The 26,817-nt window shown below is 39.0% G+C and overlaps 1 protein-coding gene across 6 annotated transcripts in view; it reads right to left on the bottom strand.

Annotated features, from left to right (window-relative positions):
• Btrc (beta-transducin repeat containing E3 ubiquitin protein ligase) overlaps window positions 1–26,817 on the bottom strand; it is a 165,522-nt gene that overhangs the window by 117,086 nt on the left and 21,619 nt on the right. For 2 of the 6 annotated variants that reach the window (XM_042689280.1, XM_042689278.1), the window contains exons 2-3: window positions 14,240–14,296; window positions 5,982–6,089 (exon numbers count right to left, since the gene is read on the bottom strand). The exons of 2 other annotated variants lie outside the window; for them this stretch is intronic. In XM_042689280.1, the coding sequence (XP_042545214.1) occupies window positions 5,982–6,089; window positions 14,240–14,296 (165 nt within the window). The remainder of the gene's footprint in view (window positions 1–5,981; window positions 6,090–14,239; window positions 14,297–26,817) is intronic. 2 more of the 6 variants (XM_042689282.1, XM_042689279.1) reach the window with 2 other exon arrangements.

Raw genomic sequence — 26,817 nt, forward strand, 5'->3', positions numbered from 1 at the left:
GGTCTTCATGTATGCTAGGCAAGCACTCTACTGCTAAGCCACATTCCCAGCCACTTGACTTGATTTCCAATAATATATTTTAAGACTTGATTTCCAATAATATATTTCCAACACTCTGTACTTTAATACAGGATCTGATCAAGGCTAAAGGAGCACTAGTGTAGATAATTTATGTATTTTTTTCTAGCCTGCTGATATCACTATCAGCATTTAAATTTTCCCAGTGTCTATTCATATCTATAGAAGAAAGGTAAAATGCAAAAAAATAATTGTACAAGCATACACTGCTGTGATGATAAAGAAAGGTGTTGACTTCATTGAAACTGAACTGTTAGCTGGTTGGTAGAGTCATTACTTTGAAATGTGCATTTATCAACAACAGTCCAAATTCAACATACAGAATCCAATTCAGAGGAGATCATCATTCTGTGGGTGGTATGAAAGCCAAATATCAAATTTGAAGACTAATCATAAATCAGACTCAGTATTACGGGTTTTTCCCCATACAAATGTGTGGTTTTTGGAACTATGATTTCTTTCTTTCTGAATACAGAACTTCCGTCAAATATCAGGAACAAATCAATGGTTTCTCTCTTCCCATCCCCTATATGCTACTTGATAGTTTTCTTTGAATTTTATGTGTCCATTCATTAACCTAGCAAAAATATAAACACTATACTTACAAACACTAGATATAGGCAATGAATAAAACACAGTTCTACCTTCAAGGCAAACTATTACAAATACCATATTAAAATTTTGTAAAACATTTTTCATGAGGATAGTGTCAAAATTGACTGAGCAGAGGCAAACACCAAATAGCTTTCCTGCTATTTCACAAAAATACATCATGTATATATGTACTAAATAAAAATTTGGCTGATAGGGCTGGGAATGTGACTTAGTGGTTGCCTAGCATGCATGAAGTCCTGGGTTTGATTCCTTAGTACCACATAAACAGAAAGGGCTGGAAGTGGCACTATGGCTCAAGTGGTAGAGTACTAGCTTTGAGTACAGAGAGGTTCAGGGACAGACAGAGCCCAGGCCCTGAGTTCAAGCCCTGAGACTGGCAAAAAAAGTAAGTAAATAAAAATTCAGCTCTGGTGGTTCCACTTGTAATCGTAGCTACTTGGGAGGTTGAGATCTGAGGATAACAGTTTGAAGCCAGCCCTGGTAGGAAAGTCTGTGAGACTCTTATCTCCAATTAACCACAGACAAGGCCAGAGTGGCTCTGTGGCTCAAGTGGTAGAATGCTAGCCTCGAGCAAAAGGAGCCCAGCCCAGGGACAGCACTGAGGTCAAGTCCTAGGACGATGGGGGGGGAAGGAGGGGAATTTGCTTTTCTATTTGTGTATAAAATCAATAATTCTCCAAGGAGTTGTGACTCTTATGTAGTGAAGAATTAAACTTTAAGGAGAAATCTGACCTTTGCACTTTGGCTACTGGGAGGAGGACTCTTGGTCCCAATAACTTCTAGCCAGAGTGTTCTTGCTTACCTAGGGATATTAGCTGCTGGATAAATGCAATCTCTATTAACAGCTTCAAACCATGTTTAATTAGTTCCAAAAGCAAGAAGAAATATAACAATTAAAGGCATTTATGTGTGTGACCTATAGAAGGGGCTGGACACTAAACATCAGCCATGATGAGACTAAATGATTGAGCCTCAATAAATTCTCTATACACCATGGGCCTTGATAAGCTTTGTAACTGGCAATATTTATATATATGAATATATTATATATAATGTCATATTATATAGTATATATTATATGTATACATTATATATGTGAATACATATTATATTGTATGTATATTGTATATATTATATATGTATATAATATATACATATAATTGTCATAGGATGGCAGAATTTCATCCATGATTCTGTGGGAACAGGATGGTAGACATCTCTACATTTTACTCCTACATTTCTCTTCTTTTGACTAATTTAAACTAGAATCCTTTCTCTGTAATAAGTCATTCCTTTCAGAGAGTTCTTTAAATTCTTCCTAACATGTAATTAAACTTGAGAATGGTTATGAGAGACCCCATACTTGCCAGTGGTGTCCAAAGTGGGGATAGTCTTAAAAGGATTCTTCAGGTGGGGCTGGTGGCTCATTCCTATAATCCTAGCTATTCAGGAAGCTGAGATCTAAGGATCACGGTTCAAAGCCAGCCTGAGCAGGAAAATCCATGAGACATTTCTATTAACCAACAAAAAGCCAGAAGTAGAGCTGAGGCTCAAGTAGCAGTGTTAGCCATGAGCTTTAAGCTCAAGGACTGAGAGCTCAGGCCCTGATTTTGAGTGCCAGAACTGAAGCAGGCGCACAAGCACGCGCACACACAGACACACACACACACACACACACACACACACACACACACACACACACACACACACACACACACTCTCTCACACAAGACTTCACTCCACTCAGACTGCAAATGGGCTAAAGACACTACAACTTTTAAATGGTTAAAAAAACAACAGTTCATCCAGAAATAGTGGTATACATCTGAACTACTGCATTATACAGTAGACCACTGGTATCTGTAATTCCAAGGAGTCCTCTAATGAGAAAAAAATTAAGAATGCCCCATATGTATAGTTCAAACACAAGTGACAATATATGCGAATGACAGAGTACATCTCTGCATCAACTGAGCAAATTAATGTATGTGGATGCCTTTATATTATCTGTGACATTATTGGGGTAACAATGAATAACAACAGTAGCAGTAACAGTTATGGTAAGAACAAAAGCAGCAACCATTACCACATGTCCTTTCTATGGTTTCCATTTACAGATGTAGAAAATAAGAATTAGAACAATTAGTAACAAAAAAAAGTATTTAAAACTTGATTTAACTATTTTTAGATTCACCATACTTTATCATATTGCATCTCAGAGTAAGCAAGGAAAATTAGTATCAAACTTTGCAAAGAAAAATGGAAAAATCATCATTAAAATAGTATCATTATTAAGGGGTGGGAAGGTGGCTTTGTGGTAGAGTGCTTGCCTTCCATGCATGAGGCCCTGGGTTCGATTCCTCAGTACCACATAAGCAGAAGAAAAAGATAAGCCAGAAGTGGCGCTGTGGCTCAAGTGGTAGAGTGCTAGACTTGAGCTGAAGAGCTGATGGACAGTGCCCAGGCCCAGAGTTCAGATCCTATGACTGGACCCACCCCCCAAAAATAAATAAAATAGTATCATTATTAAAACTAACAATAGATAACACTTAAGGTTCTCTGTTAAACCAAGATTGAGCCATAAGCATTCTGACACTTTAAGGTCATCTTTTAGTTTCGTCTAAATAGACTAGATTAGGTTAAAAATAGACAAGCTGGGTACAGATGAGTAATGTCTATAATCCTAGCTACTCAGGAGGCTGAGATCAGAGGATTGAGGGTTGAAGCCAGCCCAGGCACCAAAGTCCATGAGACTCTTATCTCCAGTTAGCCAGCAAAAAGACCAAAGTAGAAGAAACATGGCTCAAGTGGTAAAGTGAAAGGCTTGAGTTTTAAACTCAGGGACAGCACCCAGTCCTAAGTTCAAGTTCCAAGCCAGGCACAGACACAGACACACAGACACACACACACAGAGATATACACACAGAGATACACATACAGACACATACACAGCAGCTGTAGACAATAATATTAACTTCTCTATCCCTCAGTGTCATCATCCATTAAAAGGTCTTAATAGGGCTGGGAAGGTGGCTCAGTGGTAAGAGTGCTTGCCTAGCATGCATGAGGCCCTGGGTTCAATTCCTCAGCACCGCATAAGCAGAAAAACTCGGAAGTGGCACTGTGGTAGAGCACTAGCCTTGAGCTGAAGAGCTGAGGGACAGTGCCCAGGCCCCCCAGAGTTCAGGCCCCAGACTAACAAAAAAAGGTGGGGGAGGTTAGTAATAGTACCCACTGAATTAAATAATGTATGTAAAGTACTTAAAACAGCTTGGCACATGGTTAAATGTTCAATAAATGTTGACTATTATTATAACAATAAGCAGCTAGTACTTGCTTTGTGTTAAGTAGGTTATCATGGAGGTTAAGGGCTTGAGGTTAGGAAGTTAGTTGAGCCACTTGCCAACTTTGTAGACTTGAAAGTCATAGCCTCTTTGAGATTCAATTTCTCATCTCTAATGGGAAAATGGTCTTTAGTTCAGAGGGTTGTTGTGAAAATTACTTAGGCTACTCAGGACCTGGGTTCAAGCTTCAGTACCAGCACAAAAGAAAAATGAAAAAAAATAGCAAGCACAAAATACATGCTTATAAAATGCTAAACCCAAGTTCCAAATATCTAAGGTAAACAGCTAACAATAAAACCATTATGTATATAGTACAGTCTAATCTATAAACAATGAGGGGCTGGGACAGTGGCTCAGTGGTAGAGTGCTTGCCTTGCATGCATGAGGCCCTGGGTTCGATTCCTCAGCACCACCTAAGCAGAAAAAGCTGGAAATGGCACTGTGGCTCAAGTGGTAGAGTGCTAGCCTTGAGCTAAAGAGCTGAGTGAAAGCACCCAAGCCCAGAGTTCAGGCCCCACGACCAAAAGAAAAAAGTGTAAAAAGTGTAAACAATGAGCACATGGATAATTTTCTATTTTATTCCTGGATAGCTTTTTCACTGAACTGAACTTCAGGGCTCTAAGGAAGACTGAGGAGAGTTAGAATCTACCAATTTATGTAAGACCAAATGGACAGTCTCAAGCTGAAAATTCTATCCAAAGATTTTGTTTTTTGTCCATCGTGGGGCTTGAACTCTGGGCCTGGGCACTGTCCCTATACTCTTCAGTTCAAGGCAAGCACTCTACCACTTGCGCCACAGTGACACTTCCAGTTTTCTGGTGACTAATTGGAAATAAGAGTCTCATGGACTTTCTGGCCCGGGCTGGCTTTGAACCACAATTCTCAGATCTCAGCCTCCTGAGTAGCTAGGATTACAGAAAGGCATGAGCCACTGGTGCCCAGCCTCTACCCAAATATCTTAAGGAACTTTCCATTTTGAAACTAGAAATGTTAATCAATATATAAATAAAACATAATTCTTATAAACATACATATTTTTATAAACATGCATCATAGTATAATAACCAAGAGACTCTTAAGAGTACTAATTTTTACTAATCAGAAGAAAAACATAAGATGTTCATGCCACGGACTGCGATTAATTACATTAATTAGTTTTATAAAGTCCAGAGAAAAATATTACATTTTGAATTGGTATTTAATGAGATTTTTTACTTTAAAAATTACTTTTACTAAATGTGAAAAACAAAAGTCACATTATGCAATCTATGCCCATTGTGACAAACCAATCATGATAAAAATGTCTTAAAAGAGTAAATCAGGCCGGGCGCCAGTGGCTCACGCCTGTAATCCTAGCTACTCAGGAGGCTGAGATATGAGGATCGCGGTTCAAAGCCAGCCCGGGCAGGAAAGACCGTGAGACTCCTATCTCCAATAAACCACTAGAAAACCGGAAGTGGCGCTGTAGCTCAAGTGGTAGAGTGCTTGCCTTGAGCTGAAGAGCTAAGGGACAGCGCCCAGGCCTAGAGTTCAAGCCCCATGACCGACAAAAAAATAAAAAGAGTAAATCAGGTGAAGGGCCAGTGATAGAGGGGATGAGATTGATTAGAATGTATTATAAACACGTATGGAAATGTCACTATGAAATCTCCTTCTGTATAACTGTGTCCTAATTTTTTTTTAAGAGCAAATAAGTCTAGATCTACTTTAAAAGAATGTGGAGTGGTATGAAAAACAGGCAATGATGGAAAAAGGTACATCGTAAGTCAAACATAGGAAAAAAGAGGGAGGAATATTAATGAACTAGACACACACACACACACACACCACACACACCACACACACACACACACCAGACACACACACACACACACACACACACACACACACACACACACACACACACACACACACGTATATAACCCATAGAGACAGAGAAAGTACCTGGAAAGCTGTGAGTGCGCCAGTCCCTGGGTTATACAGGCACCGCAGCGAAGGCATGCTGTCCGCCAGGCTGGAGCAGCCCAGCCACAGAGACCTGGGCATAGAGCACTGCAGAGAAAGGACAACTATGAGATGGGACAGTATGAGACAGGATGGCACAGAGTACAAGAATTTTCAAGGGTTGGCTGAATGCAATATTTCAGTTGCAGCTAGCTTTTATGACAAAAACATTTTCAAGAAACACATTACTTATTGATTCTAAACCCAGAGAGAAACTCAAAAGGAACACTAGTAGCCAAAAAGGACAAAAATCTATCAAAAACTCTAAATATTTGCAAAAGAAAAAAATTGCTCCTATTCTTCTATGTATGCATGTGAAGGAAATCTACCCCTTTACCCAAATGATCAATTATTTTCCCTTGTGTGTCTTGACTCATCTCCTATAAAGTTACCACAGTTAGGCTGCGTGCCGGTGGCTCATGCCTGTAATCCTAGCTACTCAAGAGGCTGAGATCTGAGGATCACAGTTCAAAGCCAGCCCAGGCAGGAAAGTCCATGAGACTCTTATCTCCAATAAACCACTCAGAAAACTGGAAGTGGTGTTGTGGCTCAAGTGGTAGAGGGGTAGCCTTGAGCTGAAGAGCTGAGGGACAGCACCCAGGCTGAGCTCAAGCCCGGTGACAACCCCCCTCCCCCCCCCAAAAATGATCACAGGTGAAATATTGTGCAGACTAAGCAGAAAGGTGAATATTCTGTGGTAGTATTACAATATTAGGAATGGAAAATTAGAAAACAAAATAACACAAGGAAGTTGAGTGATTTTTTTTTTGCCAATCCTGAAGCCTGAACTCAGGGCCAAGACACTGTCCCTGAGCTTCTTTTTGCTCAAGGCTAGCACTCTACCACTTGAACCATAGTGCCACTTGTGACTTTTTCTATTTATGTGGTTCTGAGGAATCGAACCCAGGACTTCATGCATGCTAGGCAAGCTCTCTACCATTAAGCTACATTCCCAGCCCCTGTTGAGTGTCTTTAGAAGAAAAATAATGCATCTCCACGGTACTTATAGCAAACAACTGTAGACTTTACATGTTTTATGTAGTTAGTCTGCTATTCATTAACCAAAATGCATGGTTACCATAGCAGCTGCCTCTTCATCTTTCCAGATGGATTAAAGGGGGAGGGAGAGGTGAAGCGAGAAACTAACCCACCAGGAGAAGAAACAAATAAGGAAAACAAGGGCAGAAAGAGAAAGAGAACCCAAAAAGCTGTAGTGTTAAATCTTCTAAACAAATGAAAAAGTGTGTGTATAAATACATTGTATTCCATTGCAAAAAAACAGAAAAACCAAAAAATTAGAAATCACAATTTCTAGTAACACTATTATTATTATTATTGCACTTAAGAATTTTAGAAGCAGGGAAGAGGTAACACTGTCCAAAAAGAAATGTACTCATTGCCTGACTTATATAACTGTAATCCCTCTGTATATCACCTTTAAGTAACAATAAAAAGTTTTTTAAAAAAGAACTTTAGAAGACACTACACATTAAAGAAACATTTTTGTATTGTTCATGTTTCTCTACAAGTATTCCAGGGCTGAGGTTTTGTACATCAACTCGAGTGCTGTTATAATCTAATAACTACAATATTAACCTAACATACTCAACAAATACATTTTTAATAAAGAAGCCATTTTACACAACACTAATCTTTACATTACAGACTTTGAAAATTTAATGTCATCATACTTTTTAAACACTCTAGTGAAAATTAATACTAGGAGGGAAAATACGATATTCACTGTTCACACCATCTATAATTGATACAATTCGTGGCAAAACAAAAGATGGTCTGACCTATACTATTGTCTTCAGATCATTATCCTCATACTGAGACAAAATTAGGTACACATCTGATGTGCTCATGAATTTAGAAAATAGAAAAGTAGAGACTAGAATCCAGACCTATTGCTACCTAAGCACAGAACTTCTTCCTTCTGGCCCTGTGTTCAAGCTCCACAACCCATGGGGGGAAAGAAGATGTAGAAATAAAAAAAAAAAAAGTATGAAAATACAGAACAGGAAAAAGAAGGTAAAAGATAGTGATAAAGTAGGAATTAGGAGATAGCTTGTTATTTCTCCCACATGCTTTCAGGGAGGTCAGTGGCTCTCACTCTAAGCCATGCTGAATTATGCACAGCACAGCTGTGTCTAGAAGCTAACCAGACAGGCTTCATTCACAGACTATGGGACTCATCTTACTTCTTAAAATATACATTACTTATTCCTATTTGTGAGTATTCTGAGGTAAGTTTTCAAGGTATTCCTCATGTGAACTGTCTCGCCCATTTTACATAAGAATATTATGAGCTTCCTTTTTGTTACTAATTCTAAGGCTTTTTCTCATTTCTGCATGCCTAACCTCCATCAAAACTACTCTAACAATTAAAAATTTGAAAGGGCTTATCCTATCCCCTAAAACTAAAATTCCAAAATAAAATTTTGATCAATAATAAATCACAAAAAATTAGGGAAGCAACTAGAAAATACCAGTGTGATTTCCAAAATAGCGTTAACTAGCAAACACCACACAGAGGATGCATTCCCTGTTATTACAAGACAATTGGTATGGGTATGAAAACTGCACTTGAATATAGTCAGGTGTACACATTACTGTAAGATTTTATATATTATGGTTCAACTTAAAAACTAATTTTCAAATTGGTTAGTATTGTAACAATCTTACCTATACTGGTAAATTCAACTTAAAATTTTTGGCAAAAAAATATAATTAGGCTGGGAAGGTAGCTCAGTGGTAGAGCGCTTGCCTTGCATGCCTGAGGCCCTGGGTTCAATTCCTCAGCAACACAGAAACAGAAAAAGTCAGAAGTTGTGCTGTGGCAAAGTGGTAGAGCACTAGCCTTGAGCTGAAGAGTTGAGGGACAGTGCCCAGGTCCAGAGTTCAGGCCTTATGAACGACAAAAAAAAAAAAAAAACAAGCTGAGTGCCAGCGGCACATGCCTGTAATCCTAGCTACTCAGGAAGCTGAGATCTGAGGATCATGGTTCAAAGCCAGCCATGAAACTCTTATCTCCAATAAACCACCAGAAAACCGGAAGTGGCACGTGGCTCAGGTGGTAGCCTTGAGCTGAAGAGCTCAGTGACAGTGCCCAGACCCAGAGTTCAAGCCCCATGACTGACAAAAAATAATAAATAAATTATATATATACATATATATATATATATATATATATATATAAAACAAAATAAGTAAACTATAAATTCTACTCTAGGGGGCTGGGAAGGTGCGGCTAAGTGGTGGAGCACTTGCCTTGCATGCATGAGGCCCTGGGTTCGATTCCTCAGCACCACATAAGCAGAAAAAAAAAAAGCCGAAGTGGTGCTGTGGCTCAAGTGGTAGAGCGCTAGCCTTGAGCTGAAGAGATAAGGGACAGCGCCCAGGTCCAGAGTTCAGGCCCCATGACCAGACCCAAAAAAAAAAAAAAAAAAAAAAAAAATTCTATTCTACCTTTTTCCCTTCAAAGTTAACAGCATTGTCACAATGAAGGGGTAAAAATTCAAAGCAATAAGAGTGGAAAGGACTACCATTTTGGTTACTATTCCCATATAATATCTTTTTTTGGGGGGGAGGGGGTGGGGGAAGCTGGTCATTTGAACCTAGGGCCTGTGCACTGTCCCTGAGCTTTTTTGCTCAAGGTTAGCACTTATCACTTTAAGTCACAGCTCCTCTTCTGGTTTTCTGGTGGTAGTTGATTGGAATAAGAGTCTCAAGGACTTTCTTTCCTGGGTTGGCTTTGAACTATGTCCTCCTGAGCAGCTAGGATTACAGGCATGAGCCAACTAGTGCCCAGCTACATCCTATATCTTTTACAGCCATTCTGATAGAGCAGTCTCAAAAAAAAAAACAAAAAACAAAAAACAAAACTTGCCCTACCTATCTTTCATCATCTAATAAACATGTCCTCTAATATAAGGAATCATAATGAAAGCTGTTGAAAGAGAAAAAAGCAATAGAAAGGGTTCTTCACAGGAGGCTGGTAGCTCACACCTGTAATTACACCTAGCTACTCAGGTGGTTGAAATTTGAGGACCAATGTGAAACTCCAGACAGGGCAGGAAAGTCCATGAGACTTTATCTCCAATTAACCATTGTAGCTCAAATGATATAGTACTAGCCTTGAGCAAAAAAAAAAAGCTCATGATAGCACTCAGGCCCTGAGCTCAAACCCAGGACTGGCACCAAAAAAAAAAGGTGTGTGTGGAGGGGGAGGGGGTAATTCTGATATACACATACACATATGCAAATACCATGTTAAAACTCCATGATACAATACATAGTTTAAAATATTAATGATAGGTAAGTAAAACAGGCTCTAGCTGGTGAATAAGGATGAATATAGTTAAAGCGGTTTGCATGTATGAAAAAAAACAAAAAAAGGTGTTGGAATTGTTTTAAGAAGGGAGATATGGGGCAAAGAAGAATGTGGAGAGGGTAAGTTTCATCAGCATACATTGTACACATGTGTGGAAATATCACAACCCCTCCCCATACAACTAATGTATGTTAATATATATGTCCTTAATTGATTTTGGGGGGAAGGGAGTCAGTCACAGGCTTAAACTCAGGGCCTGGGCACTGTCCCTGACCTCTCTTGCTCAAGGCTACTTTGAGCCACAGTGCCACTTCCAGTTTTCTAGTGGTTAACTGGAGATAAGAGTCTCACAGACTGGGGCTGGGAAGGTGGCTCAGTGGTAGAGCACTTGCCTTGCATGCATGAGGTCCTGGGTTCAATTCCTCAGCACCACATAAGAAAAAAGCCGAAGTGGCGCTGTGGCTCAAGTTGTAGAGCACTAGCCTTGAGCTGAAGAGCTGAGGGATAGCGCCCAGGCCCAGAGTTCAGGCCCCACGACTGGGCCCAAAAAAAAAAAAATGTAAAGCTTTAAGCTTCCCTTGTTTCTCCTTGTATATTATATTTAAATTTCTAAAATCTCCCTGGACGTGGCGCAGTGGCTCAAGTGGTAGAGCACTTGCCTTGAGCTGAAGAGCTGAAGGAAAAGTGCCTAGGCCCAGAGTTCAAGCCCCGCAACAAAAATAAATAAATAAATAAAATCTCCCTATAATTGTTTGCTTGTTAGGAAGGAGGGAATTAGGAATACAATTCAGTGTTTCATGAATGCTGGGTAGGAAAATGCTCTATTATTGAGCTACATTTTCAGCCCTTAATATTTTTTATTAAAAATAACAATAAATGGTTAAGGTATACTCCAGAACCAGCAACTAAATTCTCAGGTTTAAATAAATTTAATTTCTAACTGTTAAAGAACTTTAAGATACTCAGATGGTTCTTCTAGGCAATCTCAAAAACTACAACAAAGTATGATTAGTTTATAGGTCTCTACATAGTTTCTTCAGATCATTTTCCAACTAACCCCACCCAACTGACTCTTTTCTATAAAACTAAAGAGAGAGACTAAATAATTTGAACTGCATTTTTATCCAATTAAAAGTTCACAGGCTTGCTGGTTGGGTGCTGGTAACTCACACCTTACAATCCTAGCTATTTGGGAGGCTGAGATCTGAGAACAGCAGTTTGAAGTCATACAAGTTTGTGCATACAAGTTTAAGAGACTCTTCCAATTAACCAGCAAAAAGTATAACCCCCAAAAAAAGAAAAGACTGGGAATATGGCTTAGTGATGGAGTGCTTTTAGCATGCATGAAACTCTGGGTTTGATTCCTTGGTAACATATAAACAGAAAAAGCGGAAGTGGTGCTGTAATTTGAGTGGTAGAATGTTAGCCTTGAGCTTCAAAGCTCAAGGATAGTGCCTAGGCACTGAGTTCAAGCCCTAGAACTGGCAAAAAAAAAAAAGAGAGAGGAAAAAAAAGCATATATTACATGTATGCGCTCACATTTCTATTACTGAAAGAATCAGATAGAATGAAATGTTACAACAACAAAGGGCCTCTAGTGTTCCAAGAATATAGTATTCAGTGTCTATCAGATTCAGTGGTACAAATTCACTTATACAAAGAACACTGAAAATCTCTACTCCTCCCCCAATACTTGACTGCCATAAGTAATGTCACAGATCCTCTTCACTGATTGAAGGCCCTACAGGCAAAGGGCTGGCCTCAGCATTTACTATATAAAAACTGAAAGACAAAATCTCCTAAACTCAAGTCCCTTATGGTCAACTTCTAGGAGTAATAGAAGCTATAATAATCAACAATAAAAAGATTGCTGCATTGAGAGTTTATGTATCCTTAAGCCATAGAATAGAAGAATTCCCTTTTCACTACTTTATCAACTAAAAAAATCCAGGCCAAGGAAGTGGCTCTGTGGCTCAAGTGGTACAGCGCTAGCCTTGAGCACAAAGTAGCTCAGGGACAGCTCCCAGGCCCTGAGTTCAAGCCCCATGATCGACCAAAAAAAAAAAAATCCTGGCCAAGAGAACTGCTTCTCCTGCCAAGCATTCATACTCCAACCTATACAAATTCAGTAACTACTTTTTAAGAATTCCTATTCAATTCATCCCAAAACTGAAACTCTCGCCTGTCATATAGGATGAGTATATCTCACATAGAGCTATTGCACAAACTTATGTAGAACTAAATAAAGGCACAGTGGCATCATTATCTATCAAGAATAGGCTGACATGAATGTCACTTATATTTTGAAATGTTCTAAGAAGCCACTATAAACTAGTACCCATAAAAACAACACTTATGGGCTGGGATAGTGGCTCAGTGGTAGAGCCCTTGCCTTACATGCATGAAGCTCTGGGTTCAATTCACCAGCACCACATAAGCAAAAAGAAAAAAAAAGCCGAAAGTGGCGCTGTGGCTCAACTGGCAGAGTACTAGCCTTGAGCTGAAGAGCTGAGGGACAGAGCCCAGGCCCAGAGTTCAAGCCCCACGACCGGACCCAAAAACAAAACAAAACAAAAAAAAATCAATACTTATTTTTCATGTCTGAAGTACACAGATAAGATAGATCCAAAAACTATCAAGTAGCTGGGAGCTGGTGGCTCATGTCTGTAATCCTAGCTACTCAGGAGGCTGAGATCTAAGGATTGAGGTTCAAAGCCAGCCCAGGCAGGAAAGTCCATGAGACTCTTATCTCCAATAAAAACAACCAGAAAACTGGAAGTGGCACTGTGGCTCAAATGGTAGAGTGCTCACCTTGAGCTGAAGAGCTTGGGGACAGCGCCCAGGCCCAGAGTTCAAATCCCATGACTGACAAAACAAAAACAAGAAAACTATCAGGCAAAAATTATTTGCCAGGCATTATGTACATTATTTATGCATACTATTTCACTTAACCATTACAATCTGAAGATTGTAATGTATTAGTTTTATTGTGTTAGTTTTGTGTATTACTTTAATAGAATAAACAAATTTAGATAAGTTATATACAACAATCTATATATATAGATTCACTATTATAAATACCTGCTCTTAGTTATTTTTCACTCCTTTTAATTTTTTTTTCAGAACCATCACTATATGCTAGCTACATCCCCAGCCACAATTTGTCTTCCCATTTTAGGGAGATAAATGAACACAAATAGTAAATACAGGAAAGAATATAATACACTAGACTGGTTTGATATAGACACTGTAATGTTAAATTATTTTACTATTAAGAAGAGTTCTCCTATTAATGTTTGCCAGGCATTGGTGGCTCACACCTGTAATCCTAGCTACTTAGGAGATTGAGATCTGAAGATGTGGTTCAAAGTCAACCTGGACAGGAAAATCCTGCAAAAAACTGCAAAAAAAAAAAAAAAAAAAAAAAAAAAGGAAGTAGAGCTGTGGATTAAGGGATAGAGTGCTAGCCTTCAGCAAAAAAAAAAAAAAAACCTCAGGAAGAATTCAACATTAGCCCAAGCCCTGAATTCAAGATCCAGGACTGGCACCAAAAATAATCATAATCATAATCATAAACTTCAAAAATTGAAATTAAGAATGTACTAATGCACTAATATATTAATGTAGTCATTATATTCAATGTACATTATGTAAAAATTCAACTATATAACTTGACAAAGGAAGAGATGACACTGATCAAAATAACATTGTGCTCATAACTTTACATAGGGAATTGTAAGCTCTGTACAACTACTTAATAACAAAAAAATAGGGAAAAGAAGAATGTATTAGATTGGTTGAAGAGAAGATTATAGATATAGAGCAAGTGAGAATTCATAAACATGAAAATCAGAAAAATCACCTTGCTCTCCCTGCCTTTGAGCCCCCTCGGCATCTGGGTGTGGCACCAGGGGTCAGGCTGCAGCAGAAACAAAAAAAGAAAAGAAAGAAAATCACTATGCTGAACCAGAGATCAAGGATGGGAAAATGACGAAGACAACCTAACATACAGAAAATCACAGAATGAACATTTAGAATCCTGTAAAGAAAAGCAGGGTGGGCAAAAGTAACTCAGGTAACCATAAAGAGATTCAACCACAAGTTTTCAAAAAAGTTGATGACCAATTGTCAAGTCTTTCAGCTTTTTCTACTCTGGGCTGGGACTCTTTTGTTTTTGTTTTTTGGGTTCTGTTGTGGAGCCTAAACTCTGTGCCTGGGCACTGTCCCTCAGCTCTTCAACTCAACGCTAGCGCTCTAACACTTGAGCCACAGCGCCACTTCCGGCTTTTTTTTTCTTTTTGCTTATGTGGTGCTGAGGAATCGAACCCAGGGCCTCATGCATGCAAGGCAAGCGCTCTACCACTGAGCCACCTTCCCTGGGCTGGGACTCTTTATAGCTTGAGCCACACCTCCATTTTTTTTTGCTAGTTTTTTTTTGTGGATTTATCTGCCTGTGTTGGCTTGAAATGGCCACTGATTAGAATCAGCATCCACATACAGAATTCCTACAAACATACAAAGCAAGCAATTTTACTGTACCTTGGCAACTGTTGTTGAGGTCATCTACTAACATTTTATCCTTTCCCTTTTCAATGTTGTGAAATAGCTCCAGGAGAACTTTTTATGTAAAGTTTTTTACTTAATGTAAAATTTTTCCTCTGGGGAATCTTCATATTCTTTTTTTATAACCAATTTCCTCATTTATTTAGGCTAATAAATTCAACTTTGCTAACTTCCTCTGAATATCTGGAGACTACCAAATGATGGCAGTATCAACATTACTGTGGTCAGCTATTTTTTCTTTGACTTCATCTTTCACTCCAACTTCAACTCAACACTCCTATCTCCAATAAACTATTCAGAAAAAGCTGGAAGTGGCACTATGGCTCAAGTGGTAGAACATTAGCCTTGAGCACAAAGAGGCTCAGGAACAGCACCAGGCCCCAAGTTCAAGTTCCAGGACCAGCAAAAACAAAAACAAAACACAAGAAAACACTTCAAGTTTTGTTATTATTCTTCATCTTTAACTAATTCCCACTTTCATCTATCTTTTTTTGCAAAATATCACAGAAGGAAACAGTGAATCTAAACACTGGCACCTACATATGAACTTGATTAACAGATGTTTACATCAACAGACTGGACTGACTGATCACAACCTACATCCGTTTGCACATAGTGATTTGTGGACTCAGAGCTAGCAAATAAGTTTTTTCTTTACAAAGTTACAGTTAACATACCATGGCAGTTGAAAGTTGAAACATATTGGTGGAGAAAGAACTGATATTATTTAAGTGCACTGTGTTAATTGAAATCTGTGTATAGTCAAACTAAGCAAAATGAGGACATAGCATACTAAATGAGTAGGAGCTATGAATAAAAGGTTTGGCTTCCACCACAGGATATTAACTGTATCAAACTTGGCCTCACACCATAAATTAAGCCATAGATTAAGGAAACCAGGTAAAATGTGTGGGGTATGGAGTATGTATTTTAAAAGCTGGGGACTAGCCAGGTGCTGGTGGCTCACACCTGAAAATCCTAGCTACTCAAGAGGCTGAGATCTGAGGACCGCAGTTCAAAGCCAGGCCAGTCAGGAAAGACCATGAAACTTCTCCAATCAACCACCATAACACCAGAAGTGGCTCTGTTGGCTTAAGTGTTAGAGCACTAGCATTGAGCTGAAGAGCTGAGGGAAAGCACCCAGGTCCAGAGTTCAAGCCCCATTAACAACAACAAAAATAAATAGGGAGGGGGTGCCAGGACCCAAGCTTCAAGTGATAGAGCACCAGCCTATGAGCACAAACGATAGATCAAAAGTTTGAATTCCAATCTCAGACAAGGGGAAAAAAATGGACTATAAACAATGCAATCATGTAATCCCTGATGGAAGGAAACAAGATAAAAATTAAAATGTACTATATCCTTTTATATGGAGGTACTTTCCAGCCTATAAAAGAGAAAAAATAATGCAGCTACTTACCAAAAGAAACAGAAGGATGGGAATGTGACTTAGTGATAGAGTGCTTGCCGCCTAGCATGCATGAAGTCCTGTGTTGAATTCCTCAGTACCACATAAACAGAAAAAGCCAGAAGTGGTGCACTGGCTCAAGTGGTAGAACGCTAGCCTTGAGCAAAAGAAGCTCAGGACAGTGACCAGGCCCTAAGTTCAAGCTCCAGGACTGGCAAAAAAAGAAAAAAGAAAAAAGAAACAGAAGAATTTATGGGGGACTAGAAGAGGTATAAAACACACACACGGGGCTGGGAAGGTGACTCAGTAGTAGAGTGCTTGCCTTGCATGCATGAGTCCCTGGGTTAGATTCCTCAGCACCACATAAGCAAAAACAAAAAAGCCAGAAGTGGAGCTGTGGCTCAAGTGGTAGAGTGCTAGCCTTGAGCTGAAGAGCTGAGGGATAGCACCCAGGCCCAGAGTTCAGGCCCCACAACAACAACAACAACAAAAACATACACACACACACAGAATAAGAATACAGAAAAACCCTACACACACACACACACACACACACACACACACACACACACACACACACACACACACACACACACACACACACACACACACACACACACACACACACACACACACACACAGAATGAGACATACAGAAAAACCCTCCACACACCACAGTAAGATGGCAGTTCAAAAAAATAAGAATAAAAAGCCATCCAGATATATTAAAAAGGTGCTTTATCATCAAAGTACAAAATAATCCTATGGTAGAAAATAATTGATGCTAGGAAGAATGTGAATGAAAAACGAACTCTTGTGCATTATTGGCAGGAATATAAAATGGTTCAGCAAAAGCAAAAAAATGTTTGGCATTTCCTCAAAAAGTTAAACATAAGCCAGTGCCAGTGGCTCACTCCTGTAATCCTAGCTACTTAGGAGGCGGAGATCTGAGGATCGTGGTTCAAAGCTAGCCTAGGCAGGAAAGTCCAGGAAACTTTTTTTTCTTCTTTCTTCTTTTTTTTTTTTCTGGTCATGGGGCTTGAACTCTGGGTGTGGGCGCTGTCCAATGAAACTCTTTACCTTCAATAAACCACCAGTAAACCGGTAGTGGCGCTGTGGCTTAAGTAAGTGGTAGGGCACTAGTCTTTAGCTGAAGAGTTGAGAGACAGCTCCCAGGCTCAGAGTTTAAGCCCCATGAGTGACAAAAAAAAAAAAAAGTTAAACACAGAATCACCATATGAGCAGTCCAAGCAATTCTCATTCTAGGTATATTCTCAAAAGGATGTAATAGTTACTGAAATACATATAACACATATGCTTATAACATCTTTATTTAAAACAGCCAGAAATGCAAAAAATGTCAATGAACAAATTTTAGTGTACGTACAATGAAATATTAGACACAAATTCAGACACAAAAAACAAATGATACACTACAACATTCCTCCAACATGTTATGCTAAGTAATTTATGCCAGACACAAAGATCAAAGATACAACCCAAAATTTGCTTTTGTTTTTATTTTTTTTTGTCAGCCTTGCGCTGTCCCTCAGCTCTTCAGCTCAAGGCTGGCCCTCTACCACTTGAGCCACAGCGCCACTTTCAGCTTTTTTCTTTTTGTTTATGTAGTGCTGAGGAATCGAACCCAGGGCCTCATGCATGCAAGGCAAGCGCTCTACCACTGAGCCACCTTCCCAGCCCCTCAAAATTTATTTGCAAACCAAAAAAGAAGAAAATTTCGACTGCCATCAACAAATTCCAATACCTAAATGATATATACATTGGAATTAACTTCAAAGATAAAGGGTTTAATGTAACTAGGACTAAGAAGTTACAATAACTAAGGGCAAATATTTTTTAAAGAAAATGTCTGGGCTGGGAACGTTGCTTAATGATAGAGTGGTTGTCCAGTATGCATGAAGCCCTGGGTTCCATCCCTCAGTACCATATAAACAGAAAAATCTGGAAGCGGCGCTGTGGCTCAAGTGGTAGAGTTGAGCAAACGAAGCTCAGGGACAATGCCTAGGCCCTGAGTTCAAGCCCCAGGACTGGCATAAAGTAAAAAGAAAAGAAAAAAAAAGTGTCAGCAAAGACCACAAGAACTGAAAATAAGTGATATTTAAAAATTGACTGAGGAATGTAATAGAAGAATTACAAACCAACAACCTTTGTAAAGATAAAAGCAAAAGTCTCAACAAAACCTTCAATAAAATCCACCAGCAGCCAGGCACCAGTAGCTCTAGGCTGTGTAATACTAGCCTATTCAGGAGCCTAAGATCTGATGATCATGGTTTGAAGCCAGCATGGGCAGGAAAGTCTGTTTAACTAATCACCAATTAAGTAACCTAAAAAATCCCAAAGTGGAGCTGTGACTCAAGTGGTAGAGCACTAGCCTTGTGCACAAAAGCTCAAGTACAGTACCCAGTCTTTGAGTTCAAGTCTCAGGACCCGTACGTGTGCACACACAGTCCAGCAGCAAACGGACTATATACCAAGACCAAATGAGATTTACCCTAGGAATACAAAGTGGCCATCTTGAATGCTAATGTTGGGCTCAGGTTCCTTGTGAGGACTGTCAGCTCCTTTAGTTCCAAGAGCTTTCTCTGTATTATTAAAATGCTTGCCCCTTCTTGTTCCAAGGGAAAATGAGCCAAACCGTGATCTGAAACTGTGTGTTATTGATGAAGACAGAGATATAACTCCAGAATGAATATCATCCACAAAGCAGACACCTTGGGATGCTGTAGTTATACCAAAACAAAGCCCTCAATTTTGGGAAAAAAAATTTTTTAACTTTGCAAATCAAACTAGGTTAACTCTGAATATTGAAGATTATAACCTAGTAGAAAAAAGTAAAATTTAAATGCCATACATTAGCATAAATGCTAGAGAATTCTAGGCAAATGAGGATTATTACTACTTTGATATTATTATTGTATGTGCATCTTACAAACACATATTGTTTTTTAACTTCTGGAAGACTAGAAGTATGCAAGAAGTCTCTAGTGAAATGAGCTGTTAGATTATTATGACAACTGAAAAAAACGCAGAGACTAATTAATCCATGAGTGCAGACTTTTCCTCAAACCAATTATATGAACTTGAGCAATGCACCTAATTCCTATGCACCTCAGGTTCAGCACTGACAAAATGGATAAACTAATTTAAGTCTATCTCTAATAACTTCTAATAAGGATTTTTAAAATAGAAATCATTGATTTCACCACACAACTTCATCTAAAGGGATGAAAATGCTGCTAAACAAGAAGGGGGGGAGAGAAAAGCTCCCAGTATATTCAGAACCATTAAAATTCAAACCTGGATGCCATCTAAAATAAATTTCATTGAATTATTAAATATACAATTAGTCAAACAGTCTGATAAACTAGAATTGTGAACAAACAAATGCTTTAAAATTCTAATAACTATGCATTAGCGGTAAATTTTTCTTACTTGAATTTCTACTGCTGTGTAGAACAAGGCTACTAAGTACATAATTACATAAGAGAGCCACCCAACTTCCAAAGGAGCCATTCCAGTGAATTGTGTAAATAATATGCTTTAAAAAAACATAACCTCCTCACATATGAATTTAGATTTGCCAGATATGGAGTAGCTGTGTACCTGTGAGACTAGAACACAGTCTTAAAAAGGCCTTCCTAATTATAAATTTACCACAGAGACTAAAATGACCCAAAGCAAATTAATATACTTTTTTTCCAACTTTCTATAAAGACATTTTCACTATTCTGCTTTAGCAAAGAAAACAAAAGGTCTTAAAAGTCATTGACATGAGATAATCATTACAAAGTACAAGACAACCCAGTTTTTCTAACATCAACATTCTACTTTTCTTTTTTTTTTGTCAGTCATGGGGCTTGAACTCTGGGCCTGGGTGCTGTCCCTCAGCTCTTCAGCTCAAGGCAAGCGCTCTACCACTTGAGCTACAGCGCCACTTCCGGTTTTCTGGTGGTTTATTGGAGATAGGAGTCTCACGGTCTTTCCTGCCCGGGCTGGCTTTGAACCGCGATTCTCAGATCTCAGCCTCCTGAGTAGCTAGGATTACAGGTGTGAGCCACCGGCGCCCGGCCTAACATTCTACTTTTCTTAGTTGCCAAACACAACTGTGCTTCATTTTGATTTTATTTGCATCAATGTAAGTTGTATCCTGCTTTATGTCTGATTTTACTATAAATTGTTGAATTTGAAAAAAAAAAAAATTGTGCCCAGGTCCTGGGGTTTGAACTTAGGGCTTGGACACTGTCCCTGGACTTTTCCCCAGCTAAAAGATTAGGGGTTTTTTTGTTTTGTTTTTGTGCAGGGGCTTGGACTCAGGGCCTGGGTGCTGTCTTTTAGGTTTTCTGCTCAAGGCTAGTGCTCTACCAGTTGAGCTACTTATGACTTTGCTAACAGTTAAATGGACATAGAGTCTCAGGTACTTTCCTACCCTGGCTGGCTTTAAACCATGAGCCTCATATCTCAGCCTCCTGAATAGCTAGGATTACAGGCGTGAGCCTTACTCTTTAAAGAAAAAATTTTTTACTTGTACTTTATTTGCCACATTGTTAACAATTGTGTGATGTAGATAGACTGCTGTAGTTTTGAAGTAATCTTGGTAATGGTCCATCTTCAATTACTTCAGATTAAATTCTATAAACTCAACTGCCTCTAACTGTACTTAAAGGTCTTTTAAATCATAACACAACGGGGCTGGGAAGGTGGCTCAGTGGTAGAGTGCTTGCCTTGCATGCATGAGGCCCTCGGTTCGATTCCTCAAGACCACATAAGCAGAAAAAGCAGGAAGTAGGGCTGAGGCTCAGGTGGTAGAGCGCTGGTCTACATCTGAAAAGCTGGGGGACAGCGCTCAGGCCTAGAGTTCAGGCCCCACAACCAACCAAAAAAAAAAAAAAAAATCATACCACAAAAAAACTATTTGTAGCCGGATACTGGTGGCTCACACCTGTAATTCTAGATACTCAGAAGGTTAAGATCTGAGGATCTGAGGATCATTGTTCAAAAGCCAGCCTGGACAGGAAACTCCACGAGAAACTTATCTCCAATTAAGTATCACAAAACTATAAATGAGCTATCACTCAAGTGGTAGATCACTAGCCTTGAGCATAAAAGCTCAGGGGCAGCATGCCCAGCCCTGAGTTCAAGCCGCAGGGCCAGCAAAAAAAAAGTTATACTGAAAATTCACTGCACTGAATTCATGTTAAATCCCACTGCAATAAGCTCTAAGGGACTGCCCAAATTCCTTTATTGCCTTAGGATTTATTGCACTAAATATTATTTGAAAGAAGTAGGCCACCAGCTGAGGCCTGGGAATCATGGGGTTACAACACAATTTTTGATAATGTGAACTTGGCCTCTACACAAATTTTAAATGACCACAATGCTCATTGGAAAGATTAGACATTATATATTTCTGAGAGATGGAGGATAGGAAAGGTGGGAAGGAGCAGCAAGGAGCAAACAAAACTACGTAAGCTTGATTTTAACCAGAGGAGTTTTAAAAAAGTTGAAGCAATCTTCCACTTTGGAAAAAGGTATTTGAACCATTCTTACATGTTTGGGGCAGTTGCTATAACCCACCAAAGAATAGTAGCATGTTAATAATCCACATACTCATTTAGCCCTTTTATCCCTCACTTTCCAGGCAAACAGCAAAATAAGACACAGTAGCCAGCCGGGCCTATAATCCTAACTACTCAAGAGGCTGAGATCTGAGGATGGCGGTTCAAAGCCAGCTGGGGTAGGAAAGTCCATGAGACTCATCTCCAATTAACCAACCACCAGAAAACCAGAAGTGGTGCTTTGGTTCAAGTGGTAGAGAGCTTGCCTTGGGCTGAAGAGCTCAGGGACAGACAGGGCCCATGCACAGAGTTCAAGCCCCAAAACTGACAAAAAGAAAAACACAGTAAAATCTTTTGTTAGGGAGAGAAGACAAACTCCCATACTTACAACAAATCTTCCTCTTTTTATGAATATGTTTGCTCTGACAACAAGTTCAAAAGCCATTTTGTTGTTTTGTTTTTTGCCAGTCCTGGGGCTTGAACTCAGGGCCTGGACTTCTTGTGCTCATTCTAACACTTGATCCACAGCACCACTTGGGGCTTTTTCTGTTTATGTGGTACTGAGGAATTGAACCCAGGGCTTCATGCATGCTAGGCAAGCGCTCTACCACTAAGCCACATTCCCAGATACCCAAAAGAATTCATTGTTGTTGTTTTGTTCGCAGTTTCTTGAGGGCATTTTTGGTGCCAGTAAAGGGGCTTAAAATTCAGGGCCTTGGGGGGAGGGGGGAGGCTGGGAAGGGATGTGAAGGGTAAACAAAGGAGGAGGCTGCAATGCTTGGTAAGAAATGTACGCATTATCCTGCCCATGTAACTGTAACTCCTCTGTACAGTATGTTCACAAATAAAATTAAATTAAATTAAAAAAAAAAAAAATTCAGGGCCTGGCCATTGTCCCTTAGCTTTTTCATTGAAGGCTAGTGCTTTACCACTTGAGCCACAGCTTCACTTCTTGCCTTGTGATGGTTAATTGGGAACAAAAGTCTCAAGGATTTTCCACCAAGGCTGCCTTTGAGCAGAGATCCTCAGATCTCAGCCTCTTGTGTAGCTATGACTATAGATGTGGGCCACTGGCACCTGGCCATGAATTCTATTCTTAAGGAAAAGGAAAGCCTATTCATGGAAGGATCCCCTGATATCAAACAGTATTTCAATGGCTGCAAACCAAGTCTCCTGGGTACTCCTTAATTTAACTTTTGTGTGGGAGTAGAGAAAGGAAAATTACTTGCTCATTAGAAGGAATAAATGCCTACATAAATAAATATAACCATATTATATCTGATTTCCTGGACAACACAAACCAACAGAGGGAAGAAATTCGTTTTCAGCAGAATGTTTATTACTTCAGTATTTGCAAATATCTGATTGGCAGCTACAATATATGAAATAAATAACTATTTCAAAGACTAAGTGTCATGTTCTCTGGTAAGTAACAAAAATGAACATTATCTACTCTCCCAATCCAGTATATGGAATTTAGCAAGAGAATAGGTTTATTGGCTATTTGACTGCTTGATATGTTGTGAGGACATTTTCTGTGATGGTCTGATTATTACTAAGGTTAAATAAAAAAAATTCTCCTCTCTCAGGACATTAATATTAAGAGTTACATATTCACAAGAAGGATCCAAAATGAGTATTTTGGAATCAAGTGAAATGTGACAAGAAATTGTGAAATGAGGAATGATGAATATACCAAATAATCTTTGTTCTTTCAGGAAAATAAAGAACATGATTTTTCCAATCCAATTTATCATAAGCCAAGATGTAAACTATATCTAAAATGCACAATGTGATGCTATTGTCCACTTTTGGACTCCAATCTAAAAATCAGACATTAATGTAATACATTTTTATGGATTTACAAACTAGCTTTAATTAAAAACATGTATTCCAAGACAAGTTAAAACAAAAGGAGATTAAGTGACAGGCATCATTATGAGATATGATACAATACCAAAGCATGAGTACATAGTAAGGTTGACTTACAGTCAACCTTCTGTCAGCTGTGAATTGGTATCATTTGGTAGCCTAATCTTTGTGACTTACACAAGTCATATAGGATCTACCATTTGCTGTTGCAAAGGCAATTTTATTTTTTTACAAATCCTTCAAAAAAGAATCACTGGGTCTCCCTCCAATCATATCTAGTCTTTTCTTTTCTTTTTTTTCTTTTTTTGGTTGGTCGTGGGGCTTGAATTCTGGGCTGTCCCTGAGCTCTTCTGCTCAAGGCGAGCTCTCTACCGCTTGAGCCACAAAGCCACTTGCGGTTTTCTAGTGGTTTTTATTGGAGATAAGAGTCTCACGGACTTTCCTGCCCGGGCTGGCTTTGAACTGTGATCCTCAGATCTCAGCCTCCTGAGTAGCTAGAATTACAGGCATGAGCCACTAGCACCCGGCTCATAGCTAGTCTTAAAATAAAAAATAAAGGGCTGGGATGTAGCTCAGTGGCAAAGCGCTTGCCTAGCAAGTGCAACATCCTGGGTTCGATCCCCAGTACCAAAAAAGAAAAGACAAAAAAAATACAATTTAAAAAACCCAAACAACAAAATAAATAAATAAAAACAAAAACAAAGAAAAGATTTCTTTCCTAAACCTATATGTGAAAGGACATATTTTGATTTGCCAGGCAATAATAAAATATAGAGGTGACTTATGTAAATCAACTTATCTGTAACAAAATCAATATTAGTATTTGGATTGACAGAAAATGTTCAATTTCTTTCTTTAAAATACTGTCCTTATGGTTAGTATTATTTCTCATAATTGGCTTTTCTGAGGGAGAAGTAACACTAAATCTTACACAAGCTAGGCAAGCATCCTGACACAGTCACACCAATTTTCATCTACAACACAAGAACATTAAATATGAAAACTTCTCCAAAAGGGTTTAAATGCAAAAGCTCTAAAAAAAAGTTAAAACTAATGGTATTCGTGTATTCACTAATGCTCATGTAATGTTCAACAACAAAATGAGAATGAAAATATGGGAATTTAGACATGAGTTTTCAGATAAAAATCTTCAGTTTTATGGAATATTTATAGCATGTGTCCATGCCCAGTCTTGCAGAACTCCATCTTCTCCCATCCCATTTGTAATATAAACTGCTCTTCAACCACTTTAATACATTGCTACTGGGATACTTCATACCTACCAAGAAGCAGATCAATACTCTAATATAGAGATGCCGAATCCATTACTACAAAAACCTGTGCAAGCAGCCAGCTGCTGAACAAAGAACACAGCTTTCATCAGGTTTATTCCAAACATGTCTCTACTCTGCTAGATGAAACATTTTGCTTTAATGGGCAAGTAGAAGTTAGAAATAAATAATGGCACTTAAAATAATATTTAAGAAGCTCTAATTACAGAGAAAGTTTGGAAGATATATCTAAAATTTAATTTCTTTACACATAAAGGATGCTTATCATTTACCATCAAATCTATCTGTTCATTCGCAATCATAATGCTAGACTTGATACTTCATAAATGGCCATATTAGTTTTTGTTGAATTTACCACTTAGTTCAAACATGAGCAGCAAGAAGGTTAAAAAATGAAAACGAGCACCAGTGGCTCAAGCCTGTAATCCTACTCAGGAGGCTTAGATCTAAGGATAACAATTTAAAGCTAGCCGGGGCAGGAAAGTCTATGAAACTCTTATCTCCAATAAACCACTAGAAAACAGGAAGTGGCACTATGGCTCAAGTGGTGGAGCACTATCCTTGAGCTGAAGAGCTCAGGGACAGCGCCCAGGCCCAGAGTTCAAGCCCCACAAACAACAAAAAATAGAAAATGAATTCCAGGAAATGGAAAAGGGGGCTTCTTTTTTCTTTTCTGTTTTTTGGTTTTTTGTTTTGTTGGTCGTGAGGCCTGAACTCTGGGCCTGGGCGCTGTCCCTCAGCTCTTCAGCCCAAGTCTAGCGCTCTACCACTTGAGCCATAGCACCACTTCCAGCTCTTTTCTGCTTATATGGTGCTGATGAATCAAACCCAGGACCTCATGCATGCAAGGCAAGCACTCTACCACTGAGCCAAAGAGGCTCTTTTTTTGTAGCTGCTTTGATTTTTTTTTTGTCGTTTGTTTATATGTTTTAGGGAGGGTAACAGAGTTGTCTTGTTTATTCGTTTACATGTCTTTGGGAGTGTAAAAGGAGGCACAGAAATGGAAGAACAAAGGGTGAAAAATAGTGGTGCTGTAGCTCAAGTGGTAGAGCGCTCGCCTTGAGCTGAAGAGCTGAGGGACAGCGCCCAGGCCCAGAGTTCAAGCCCCACGACTGACAAAAAAAAAAAAAAAACAAAGGGTGAAAAATGCAGCAGTGGTACTCACTAGACATTGTGCTGAAAAATGAACTATACAACTTGTGGGGGGCAGGGGTGCAGGGAAAAATGGAGAGTGAAGAAAGGGGTGTCATGGTCCAACAAGTAATGTACTCTACCTGAGTTAAATAACTGTAACCCCTCTGTACATAACCTTTATAATAACAATAAAAAATTTTAAGATGTTAATAAAAAGAATGAGAATTAAGCAGTAACTTACTGAATAAAATAAACGAGGGAAAGAGGAAAGAAAGGAAAACACTTTTAAAGAAGTCATTCTGCTGGGAGCCAGTAGCTACCATTATGCCTGTAATCCTAGCTACTCAAGAGGCTGAGATCTGAGGATTATAATTCAAAGCCAGCCTGAACACAAAAGTCGGTGAAACTCTTATCTCAATGAAGTTCCAAAGAGTCAGAAGTAAAGCTTCGGACCACGTGGTAGAATGCTATTCTTGAACACAAAAGCCAAAGGATAGCACCCAGGCCCTGAGTTATAGCCCTAAAACCAACACACACACACACACACACACACACACACACACACACACACACACACACACACACACACACACAC

Source organism: Dipodomys spectabilis, unplaced genomic scaffold (assembly GCF_019054845.1).
Source record: "Dipodomys spectabilis isolate Male_0828 unplaced genomic scaffold, ASM1905484v1 ptg000125l, whole genome shotgun sequence".
In the NCBI taxonomy this organism is placed as follows: domain Eukaryota; kingdom Metazoa; phylum Chordata; class Mammalia; order Rodentia; family Heteromyidae; genus Dipodomys; species Dipodomys spectabilis.